This window comes from Bombus terrestris, chromosome 14, assembly GCF_910591885.1.
Source record: "Bombus terrestris chromosome 14, iyBomTerr1.2, whole genome shotgun sequence".
In the NCBI taxonomy this organism is placed as follows: domain Eukaryota; kingdom Metazoa; phylum Arthropoda; class Insecta; order Hymenoptera; family Apidae; genus Bombus; species Bombus terrestris.
Genome location: NC_063282.1, coordinates 7,050,992 through 7,063,769, shown reverse-complemented (window position 1 = coordinate 7,063,769; position 12,778 = coordinate 7,050,992). Strand labels below are relative to the sequence as shown.

The 12,778-nt window shown below is 32.3% G+C and overlaps 1 protein-coding gene across 1 annotated transcript; it reads left to right on the top strand.

Moving 5' to 3' along the window:
• Positions 1–3,243: 3,243 nt before the first annotated feature.
• Positions 3,244–12,762, top strand: LOC100650618 (sodium-dependent nutrient amino acid transporter 1-like). The gene is made up of 9 exons (XM_012316380.3): positions 3,244–3,548; positions 4,877–5,237; positions 6,474–6,723; positions 6,836–7,210; positions 8,035–8,224; positions 8,772–8,948; positions 9,315–9,414; positions 11,620–11,891; positions 12,414–12,762. The coding sequence occupies exons 1-9, from the start codon at positions 3,546–3,548 to the stop codon at positions 12,585–12,587; spliced, it is 1,902 nt and encodes a 633-aa protein (XP_012171770.2). The 5' UTR covers positions 3,244–3,545; the 3' UTR covers positions 12,588–12,762.
• Positions 12,763–12,778: the final 16 nt, after the last annotated feature.

The following is a 12,778-nucleotide window of genomic DNA, read 5'->3' as shown; positions in this document are numbered from 1 at the left end:
GTTAATTAATAGTCTAGATATTATAAGTTAATGGTTTAAATGTTGTTGGTTACTGGTTTAGATATTGTTGATTAATCGTTTAAATGTTGTTGATTAATTGTTTAAATGTTGTTGATTTGTTATATAAATGTTGCTGATTAATCGTTTAAATGTTGTTTATTAATGACTTAAATGTTGTTAATTAATAGTTTAAATGTTATAAGTTGATGGTTTAATTGTTATAAATTAGTAGCTTATATTTTGTTAATTAATAGTTTAAATGTTGATAATTAATAGACTAGATATTATAAGTTAATGGTTTAAATGTTGTTGGTTACTGGTTTAGATATTGTTGATTAATCGTTTAAATGTTGTTGATTAATTGTTTAAATGTTGTTGATTAGTTATATAAATGTTGCTGATTAATCGTTTAAATGTTGTTTATTAATGACTTAAATGTTGTTAATTAATAGTTTAAATGTTATAAGTTGATGGTTTAATTGTTATAAATTAGTAGCTTATATTTTGTTAATTAATAGTTTAAATGTTGATAATTAATAGTCTAGATATTATAAGTTAATGGTTTAAATGTTGTTGGTTACTGGTTTAGATATTGTTGATTAATCATTTAAATGTTGTTGATTAATTGTTTAAATGTTGCTGATTAATCGTTTAAATGTTGTTTATTAATGACTTAAATGTTGTTAATTAATAGTATAAATGTTATAAGTTGATGGTTTAATTGTTATAAATTAGTAGCTTATATTTTGTTAATTAATAGTTTAAATGTTATAAATTAATGGCTTAAATTTTATAAATTAATAATTGAATTGTTTACAAGAGAAAGTTTTCTTACGATCTTTACGTTTCAGGATTTCAACGAGGAATGACTCGCGCGCGACTCGGATGTCCCTTTTATAGATCATGTTTATTTTTGACAACATTGCGCATGATTGGTCGCGTTGAAGGTTACGATCATTGTCGATGTTATGATAAGTGATTTTTGTTATTACAATGTAACTGAATTTAATAATTTTCCAATTTTTATTGTAAATTTAAGCTATTAATAATTTATTACATTCATGATAATTATAATTTTTCTATATTTCATTAGCTGAAACAAAATTTTCCCTTCTGTGGTATTAGTTTTTAACTTATAATTGTCTTAAATGTATATAGTAAATGCCACTTTATGACAAGTGGCATTGACAAGACATTCATTTTATATCAAAAACTCAAACAGCGCAATATTCTTGAGTAGAAATAACGACAGTATACATATATATACATGTACAGATTTTGATTGATGTAAAGTAATTAAAACTCGTTTTTAAGAAATTTCTAATTCTTCATCGTTTATAAAGCTCCAATCGTTGAAAAATCCTTCTTCTTCTTCTTCTTCACTCTGCGACAACACTGATACTTTCTCTTCCTCGTCCTTCATTAAATCAATTTTTGAAAACGTACATCGAACAATTTTTATGAAAATACAAGAATTGCACGTTGCACTCACCTGTAGCTTGGTTCGTTCTCTTTCGATCATTAATTCCAATTCGAATTCTTTCTTTCTGGTCTCCCTTTCTTCACAGATCTAAAATTTATATTAATAAACCTTTCCAGAAATACATTTATTACGAATCTTAGAATTTCTTAGCTTTTGTGTTTCAAAGCATTTAACTTTATAATTCAAGAGCCAATGTCCAAGATATTCGACAGGATCGAAAGGTTTCCTTGTAATTACGTCACGAAGAGCATATGCCAAGGGTTTGCTAAGCAAGTGTTTCAAGTAAAGACTGTCCGACGATAAATATTCGTTGGATGAAGATGGTAAAGACGCGGAAGAATCGATTTCATGTGGACATTCTGTTTCCGATTCCCACAATTTCCGTAATTCTTCTGTTTCTTCAAAAGTAAAGCCCATCGCGTTCAGAAGCCTATATAGAAAATTGTAGTTTCCTTAAAACGAGGTAAGAACGCTATAAATTAACATAAACAGTTCCCGGCTTCATGGAATTAGTCCACATTTAAATAAACTAAAGTTAATTGGCAACCGATGATAGAAACGATATAGAACAGTTAATACTGAGTTGAATTAAATTTCAGTTAGGTTACCTAATTTTAAACTATTTAATTTTAATTTAATTTTAGTTTATCATATATGTAAAGTTCTGTTTTATCATACTCTATTCTATTTCGTTCTATTGATTGTATAAAATATAAAGTACAAAACGAACAGAAACAAACGTTTGTGCCTCGCTTTAAAACGAACGATATCACTTGAAGGTTAATATGTAAATTTATTCGACCTTCGAAATTCCTCGGTATAGCCAAGTTTTAAAAAAGTATTAATGAAGCTTTGACTCATCGATCTTTCGCGCAAGAATTTCACGATTTCTTCTCGCGGAGCTAAAGTTTCTTCGTGTGCTTCCTCTGAATCATCTTGTGCAAATCTCTTCGATATTTTCTTCGATTTTTCAATTATTTTCGCACGTTCTTTGTGGCTAATTTCTCCTAAGAAAGTCTCTCTCATTTCTTTCCTAGTAATTTCCACAGTTTTCAATATTTCATCCGCCTCTTCGCTAATCTCGTCGAATTTTCCTTCTTTCAATTTCTCCAAGTCAGATCGATTCAAACCATGTTCCTCTAGAATTTTTTTCCGCTGATCGCATTGAATTTCAAATAATTAATAACCTAATAAATTTGTATATATGTATATAGATAGATATATAATACGTCGTTTAATTTTGATTGCTTTTCATCTTCATCTGACTCCATCGTTCTATTCTTCTCAAGGTTATGATTATTTTGCAAAACTATTCTATTTCTTTATACCAACTTCATAGCGCACGAGGATTAATTCATTTGACTATATATATATATAATATAAAATTTCAAATTTACTTTTTCCATGTTTCCAACAAAAGATTTTTCCTTATTTCTTTGCGACTTGATCGCTTCATTTATCTTAAAACGAACTACACCTAATTTACAAAACATACTTGTTACCTGTTCGTTACCTAAGACTGTAATGGGCGAAAACCTAACACAAGAATAACAATAACAATAATAATAAAAATTCAGAAAAAAGGAAAGTCGATTTAAAAAATGTCATCAACCATGCTAGAAGATTGATTCGTTTAAAATGGCATACATTCTTGTTTCATGCAATTGCGATAAGCTGTATCTTTCAAACGATTAGGGGGAAAAGGAAACTTTTCCTGCAAAAGTTTCGACACAATTTCTCATTCCTGTTGGATCAGTCGTTATCAGAGCCGCATGTACGAAACTACAACGTAATCTATCTGTTTGAATCACAACCGTTTTATCAATCAAGGTTTCTCGAGGTGTTCGTCGGGGGTATAATATCGATATACGCACAATACTGCGATATAAGAGAAGACGCGTGATGTCGATCGCGAAGAAAGTTGAGATCACATTGCCGATATCTTATTATCAATTCTCTTTCTTTTCGTTGATTTCAAATTGACCTTTTCATTTCATATTATTGTTCCTTGTTTCTTTGTGATATTTCGTTCTAATATTGTGCAGTGAACAGAGAGAACAAAATGGTGAGTGATCGAATTGTGATTGTTTCCTATCGTCGACATTTATGGGAAATACAATGGTTGCGAATATTAGATGAATACAACCTTATTTGTTGGTAATCAGGTACTTTATGTGGTAAATGGAAAAAGAGCGAAATAGTGAGTGATCACGTCATGTTTCTTTCCTATTGTCGATATTTATGGGAATCGTAACGGTTGTGAACAGCACATGGGTAGAATTTTATTTATTGGTAATTAGGTACCTTTTTATGTAATAAATGGAGAAAGAACAAAATAATGTGTGATCAATGGTCGTATTTTCTTCCTATTGTTGATATTTGTGGGAAATATAATAATGATGGTTAAAAATTGAAAATATATTAGATAAGTGCAGGTCTGTCATTTGTCTTCATCTGATGAATCAGAAAAATTAAAATGGGGAAGAAAATAATGATCCAGATATCAGTAATAAAATCTTCTGCATTCTCGAAATTATTTTATCTCTTTCCACGTAATTTCTTCAATTTATTGTTAGTTTTATCTTTGATATTTCGTGATTTACTACATTTATCGATCGAAAGGTACCGATTATTCGAGTTGAGGTAGGAAGAAATCCACCATACTTATAATTTACCTCATCAGACGTGCAACAAAGAATTGCAAGTAAACGATAAACATCTTCGCCTATGTTTTTACCGGGGCAACACCGGCGATAGCGAGATTTTACTCACGCGATAACGATCGTTCGACGGCCCTAAAGAGCTTAAAATCTAATTCGTCGCTATCTATCGACGGCACAGTTTTATTGCGACCGATTTGCAATTTTACACAATATTTGTTCTTCTATTTGTATATTTGTAGATGCTTTTCACGAATACGCTACGAGTGCTATACGAAACATTTTGAAGTTTCATTAGCGCTATAACGAGACTCGACTATCGTGATTATATCGACCAAATTAGAAAGCAATCTGAAAATGTATGTAGAAGCTTCAACGCACAATTTTCCTGAAGAACAATTTTCAATGTTGTGATAATAATTCCTCATTTTCCTGATAATATAAATATTCGTTATCGACTATTATGATGTTAGATGTTTATCGGCTATTATGTAGAGATAAATATCGGTCCTCTAAATTCTCGTGCTCTTACACGAATAATTCTATTGTTACAGCATGTACGATGACTACATAAAAATATTCTCTACACTTTCTTCATTGTACCCACGTTCTTTGATTAATTATTTTAATATATAGCCGCTAAATACCATGCTGCATGGAATACACTGTAACAGAATGCAATAGAGCAACAGTAACTTACACAACGACAACAGTGATTTATAAATCTTTATAGAATAACGAAGGCCATCGAAATCCAGCGTTCGCCATGGACGAAACGGGGAAAACGAAATCACACGAGGGCCCAAGGGAATCGATCGTTAGATGTCCGGAAACCGTGAAAGAAACGGAAGCAAGAAGCACATGGGACAACCAATTAGAGTTCTTAATGTCCTGTATCGCGATGTCGATAGGTTTCGGTAATATTTGGAGGTTCCCTTTCACTGCCTATGAAAACGGTGGTGGTGTTTTCTTAATACCCTACATCATCGTTCTTTTCGTCGTTGGCAAACCATTTTATTACCTGGAGGTGATCCTTGGACAGTTCTCTTCGTCCTCGTCGATCAGAGTTTGGAATATTTCGCCTGCGTTTACTGGTAACTAGATAATTCTAATGATCCGTTATAAATAATTTATTTTCAATAATCATATTTTATTAATATCAAACTAAAGTTATTTTGGTTCTCGGCAATCATATTTTATTTATTTTATTATCAGTACGAAGTAATTGAAAAGTATCGAGATAGACTGATCTTTCAAAGTCCTTTTCTTTAAATGAATCTGGAAACGATACGATCCTGGAATTTGGGAATCGTTAGTTTTATAAAAAACACAGTGCCATTAAAAATTTTTGTAAATTACGATAGAACCTCCCTTATTCGAAGTGATAGGAAGACGAAATTGTTCGAATAATTGAATTTTCGGATAATAGAACGATCGCTTTTCTAGTATGAAATTTCATTTATTCAAATACAAATTAAGGCGAATTGATAGTTTCTATAAATATTTATGGATCTTGTGGAATTTATGGAAATCTTTCTGGCTGCCAAATCATAGAATTTTTTCAACGCAAGTAACTGCATAGAATTACGTTCTTTTTATATTTGGAACCATCGAATCCCTCTTTCGTGTGTCACGGATGCTGTGTCACGTGAAAACACCTTTTCGTCACCACCGTCTTTTGTTGTTTTCATTCGTGTAAAATCATCATTGTTATCGTTTTTATCGCAATGAAATTATTTCGTTACGTCAGTATATTTAATGTTCCTCTTCTGCTGCCAGCATTAGAGGAATCTACGCGCTTTAGATAATTTTCAATATTTCCTTTTTTGTTTTTTAACGTTTGTCATTCTGGCTTTTCCAACATGTATTTTTACTAATTCCGTTGCATCTACAGCAATTTCGAATTTTCCAATCATGTCGTATTTTGTTTCCATAGTTGCAACGCTATTAGTTTCATACCAAGTTCTCATAATTAGGATTCACTGAATCGAATAAAGGAAAAGAATACATTGCATATGAACATTGGTAAAACGTGTACATATTTGAAACGAAAAAAGGCATCCGTTACTGGGAAATACCCTTTTCGGATAATAAAACGTCCAGATATTATGATATTCGGTTAACTGGTGTTCGGATAAGGGCGGCTCTATTGTAATTGAAATTTCTTATCGTAAGATTTCTGTCAATAATTTTTCAATTTCATTGCTTGTTTCGCAAGACGGTGTTTATCACGTCTAGAAGAAAAAAATCAGGTCATAAAATAATAACATTATCAATCGAATAAATAAATGTTATCATCAAATGACTGTACCAAAGAATTATTGTCTTAGGCGTTGGATGGTCGCAATTCTGCTCGAACGTGGCAGTTATGACATATTACAGCTCATTGATGGCTCTTACGCTCTTTTTTTTAATCGCGTCATTCTCAGCTGAATTACCCTGGGCGAAGTGCAGAGAAGAATGGGCTGATTATTGCGTCGATTCCAGCCAAAAGGTCGATAGTGAATCGGTCAATGTTAGCATGTTTACTAAATTAATATACGAGAAGGAACGCAGAAGTTCCGCGGAACTCTACTTTCTGTAAGTTACATTACGAAAAGAAGAAAAAAGAATAAATCGAAAAATAAAATAAGAAAGTTCCTGATTTCCTTATTTTTCTGTTTTCAATTTTTGTTATCTGTAATAATTTCAGGAAAGTGGTTCTCCAAGAGAAAGATAGTATCGACGATGGAGTTGGACTGCCGGATTGGAAATTAACGTTATGTCTCCTTTTTAGCTGGCTTTGTGTTATCCTAATAACGTTCCAGGGTGTAAAAAGTTCAGGAAAAGCTTCGTATTTTCTAGCTATTTTCCCATATATTATCTTATTGAGCCTTCTGATCAGAGCAGTGACTTTGGAAGGCGCTGGAACTGGGATTCTCTTCTTTCTTACTCCGAAATGGTCGAAACTGTTAGATCCAAACGTTTGGTACGCGGCTGTGACACAATGTTTCTTCTCTCTTTCCGTCTGCTTCGGCTCTATTATTACTTATTCGTCGCACAACGACTTCAAACATAACGTGTACAGGTAAACGAAGTAATTCGTTATTATTTGTTAATCATTTGCACTCGGCTTCTGAGAGGACATCGTAAATCTAGCAAACAATTTGGATGTTCCCGTCTAAGGGGACACGAAGGATTGCTGATGATTATACAAGTTTTCGACTATGTTTTTTAGTTATTTACAATTAAAAATCGGTCAAAATACCCCTGCACACGAGCAAACTTCCTTACAGGAGCGAAAGGATGTCAATCTAAACAGCGGAGTGCACAGGATAGCATAAAATTACACAAGTCCCAACTTTCTAAAAATATGTTTTCTTGGAGTTCTGCCTTCACATTATACGAGAAAAAAAATAAAGAAATGAAATATATGAAAATATGCCGAAATATGTCGAGTGCAAAGGGTTAATTATATCGAAAAATGTTTCACGTAAAAGTTGAATGGCTTCAAGGCGGTCGTGATGATGTATAAGGTAACCACCGAACGAATAACTTTTCGATACAAGTAGATAAATCAATTTTTATACAGAGTCTGTATCTCTGTTCTATCAGAATCTATTATATTCGAGCTACATCGATTAATGCATTAGAAAGCGTACAATTACATTTATAGAAATGAACAAAAAAGGAAACAAAATTTGCCTTCTCCTAGAGAAAAGCTACAATCAGGAAAGAACATGAGAGTGTGTCGCCCTTGAAACTATTCAACTTCTATCTGAAATTTCTTCACGTTTCTCAATATAATTAATAGCGTGTAAAATATTTCAGTTTCAACTCTTAGGCGAATCACTATAGTAAACACTATAATAAAACCCGAAGAAGAAGAAAATTGTTTTCCTCGTGTTTCAGAGACGCACTCATAGTAACTAGTCTCGACACTTTAACGAGTTTTATAGCAGGCTGCACGATCTTTGGGATTTTGGGAAATCTGGCTCATGAAATGGGTATGGAGGATATCAACAATGTAGTGAAATCTGGAGCTGGCCTGGCGTTCATCTCTTATCCTGATGCCATTGCAAAGTTCACCTTTGTACCTCAAGTAAACATAAATGAATATATAGTAAAACAAATATTAATAAATAAATATATTCTACAATTAGTTAGAACATGTATAGATCTTGAAACAACTAAAAATCCTTCCTCTCGTTCGTTTCCTTCGTTCTATTTCCTTGTAGTATTTTTTCATTCTTTACCGTTTGATGTCTTCGATTAAACAAAATTCTTTTCAAAGTATTCCATGTGCTACTTTAGTCCTCCTTAATCTTGTGTATGTCGAAGTTGAATGAGAGTGTGTACGAAACATCTGTGGTAATCAATCCCATTTTGCAATGGACAGGTAAACATTAATTATATATATATATCTTAATATAAAATTCTCGTAAACTAACTCGAGAATAAAAAAGTTTTATTCTATACCTTTTTCTTTTTTTCTACAAGGAATCACGTCCTACACGCTTTCGCACGCTATTCGGTCGAACCCTGTATATAAAGCTTATTAATATTATTATACAATTATATATCTTATTATTAATTATTAAGTATATATAAGCATTAATTTTTACAAAAGATACATTGATCTGTTGCAGTTCTTCGCGGTTCTGTTTTTCGTGATGATGTTTGTCCTCGGCGTGGGAAGCATCGTAGGGATGGTGTCAGGGGTAGTGACTTGCTTGAAAGAAAAGCTTCCAAACATGGAAATATGGAAAATCGTGCTTTCCGTCTGTTCAATGGGATTCGCTGTTAGCACAGTTTACATTACTCCGGCACGTAATTTTCGAATCTTGAAGCTTCTACCATTTTACCATCTGCCTGTTTCTTTCTTCTTGTTCGAAGATAAACTCTCAAACATTACAGCGGTATTAAAATAATAATACAATAAAATTGAAATAATCTTCAAGCATTTTGTTATTTAACCGCACTCGAAAGATATTAATTGTCAAAGTACAATTACGCATACAAGTAGATGCATTGTACAATATCTAATCAACTTTCGTGATTTCGAGTTATTTGTTTCTTCGTCAATGAATGATAAGGAATAAGCAAATGAGGTTGATTTTCACGGCAGATTGTAGAATCGTATTTCTCTTTTGACACTAATCGATCAATGATAATTCATTAATTCTATACAGGGTGGACAGTTTATATTGACCTTGGTCGATTACTATGGTACATCGTTCGTCGTGTTCATCCTGGCTTCTTTCGAAATCACTGCCGTAACATGGGTATACGGTTTGTATATATGTTGTATTTCACGTTGTGTTCTACATTGTTGTATTTTATATCGATCTTACGTTTGCATATTCATTCGAAAGTTAAATTGAAATTTTGTTCGTTATATGTCCATTTTACACTAAACTCTCGCGACTTCTACGCAAATTTAACCATGTTTAAACTTTATCATATCGCTTCATAATTCCTGACTTTTCCTAAAACATGCATATGATATATTTTTCGCTATTTAATTTTAGTTTGCTCTTTTATTTTCTGAGAAAAATTTCTACTCTGCCTTGCCTATCGTGAGTGGTCATTTTGACAGTCCGACAAAATATTTTCGTTATTCTTAAAATAAATGCAATCAGTATAAAGAAGAGGCTATCTCAAGATCAAATGACAAACAAAATCAGTAATAACAAATAATAACAGCTGTTACACTCATAATCTTGTCATAAAACAGAAGCCATCCCTCGATTAAAATAGCCACCAGCTGTCAAGACATACATATCAATTCAGGCCTATAATAATCCTAAGGAATCGCCATAAAATTTAGCATTTTTTACAGTCCATTGTTACAAACATTTTAAAAATCGAGAAGTTTCTTAGGGTTATCGGTCATTGCGATAAAACACGGGAAAAGCTTCCCCAATTCCACCCTCGAGTAACCATATTCTTATTTGCTATTGTCCTTTCGACTAGAATACATCTCAGTTTGTTCGTCAATTAGTCGACATCTAAACTTGTTATCTCTAAAACTCAGACAGAAAGCATCTCAGACAGATCAGAAAGCATCTCAGAAAAATCATCATCAGATCATCTCAGAAAGCATCAGACAGACAGCAAAGGGCGTTTTGCGTAAAGTTGTTATAAAAGGAAAAGTAAAGCGTATCAAATTTGACAATAATTTTGTATTCCGTATATGGTATTATTCTGTGATAAATATTTACCCTAGAAATGTCAAGACTTTAAAAAAAAATTATAAAAAGAGAATTACAGATATAGAAGAAGGCTGTTCAGTGTGCGATGAACAAGAAACTCCAGCAACTGAAAACGGCATGGAAACACATGAAAAGCTATTTACAACCGAATCAGAGTTGAATATTATAAATAAGTCCAGGGCAAAAAGGAAAGAAATTATCGTTGACAACAAGGGATGAAACTGATGTAGAGAACCAACGTATCGAAACTGGACCCGATGGGACAGTTTGGAGAGAAATAGATGCAAGTCTCAAACCTGGCAGGACATTAGTTCATAAAATTCTTAGGGATATGCTAAACGGCATATTATGAAAGGACAAGTAAAGACGGCATTTTATCTTATCATTGATCACCGTATAAGGGATCATATAATAAAATGTACAGAAGAAGAAGAATTTAGAATACTGGGGGCTAAGAGGGAGCTAGATGCAACAAAACTAGATGCATTTATTGCTCTGATATATGCTATATGCTATATAAAAAATTTAGATGTTTCATATTTGTGGAATAAAATTTGGAGACCTGCATTTGTTTCAAAAACAATGAGGAGGAATGACTTTGCTGAAATTATGAGGTTTATACGATGTGATAAGAAGAGCGAAAGAAGCCAACGTACACGAACCAATAAATTTGCAATGGTATCTACAGTATGGGGCCAATTTACAGAAAATTCATAAAATTCTTATAAACTTGATGCGTACATTACTTTTATATAAAGAATCGCGGGAAGAAAGCCATGCAATAAAACTATCAATAAGTTCAGATTCATTACTACAAAAAGCTTGTCAAGTAAAAAATTGTAAAGGTTACAAAATTAGGAAAATTTGTTTAAGACGCGGAAAATATTTATGCTGCAAATATACACTTGATAATAAGATAATTTGTAAAAAATGCAGCGAAGTTGAATAAGACATATCTCTATATAAATAAAAGCGTAATGCTAAGAAAGTCTATAATTGAAATTTATGGTCGAAATTTTATGAAAATTCATTATTTTATATACATTTAATTATAAATTAACCATTATCTAAGTTAAATCGTAAAAACTATTACCTCTTTAATCACCAGTCATTTTGACCGCACACGGTAGAAATAGATATACACGAAGTGTCGGTAGGTTTAGTGTTAATGTTTGAAGTAAAGTTTCGTAAAGTGGAAATCTCACAAATTAAGAAATAATGAATTTAAAAATAATAGAAATTAACGGAGTAATGAAGCAAATATCGTGTCTTTTTAAAACAGGTATCGAAAATTTCCTAGACGACATCGAATTTATGCTGGACAGAAAAGCAAGTAGTTACTGGAGGATTTGCTGGTTCCTTTTGACACCGTTAATTTTAATACTGATTTTCTTTTACACTGTCGCCACTCTATCTCCCTTGACTTACGGCGGCAGAGGATATCCTGCCACGGCTCACGCGGCTGGCATAGTTATATTGTGCCTCAGCGTTCTTCAAATACCATTCTGGATGATCGTGGAGATGCTGAAAAACAGAAACTTGCCATTATCAAAGGTACCGCATTAAATTCACTTTTACCATCCATATAATTTTCTTCTTTAATTCATCCTTTTTATTACATATACATATAATATTGTTTTTATAATATGTTTCAGTCATGATTTATGTTTGTAATCTATATATTAGATTGTCCCAAAAGTTTCTTTCATTTTATAAGGAAATAATAGATGCGCAACATTTTTTGTTTTATATTATTTGAACTTGATTCATATATAAGTTCCAATAGGATCATACATGATTCAATAAAATAATATTAAACAAAAAATGTCATGCATCTATAATTTCCTTATAAAACGAAAGAAACTCTTGGGGCAACCTAATAAAGCCAAGACCAATTTCTCTAAGCCATCAGGCTGAAATAAATAAATACATGCGTACATATACATATATACATAAAATGTAATATAAACCTAGATAAATGTCGTTTGAGATGTTGACTTCAGATAATGAATCATTTCGGCCACTGCTACCATTTTTAATAAGTTTTTACTTTGGCGCGTTGTCTTTCTTTCGTAGAATTTAAGGAAATCTTTTCTGTCAACATCGAAATGGGGGCCGATAGAAACCAATTACAGGAAAGCTTGGCTTCGCTTCAAAGAGGAGAAACTAAAAGAGAGAAACGCCAGGACAGAGCCAAGATGGCTTCAATTGATATACACTTTAATTTGTAAGAACGACAGAAAAGATTAGATAGTGATACGAGATCTCTATAGAAACTCCACTGAATACAATTTTATACTGGCGACGTGTTTCCGCGTTTATATAAGAAATTTCAATATGAAAAATGTACAGAATGTAAAAATATTATATAAATTATCCAGGCTAGAGTGCTCGTTATAAGATTTAATAAACGGACAAAAATTTCTTTAGTTGTGCTAATT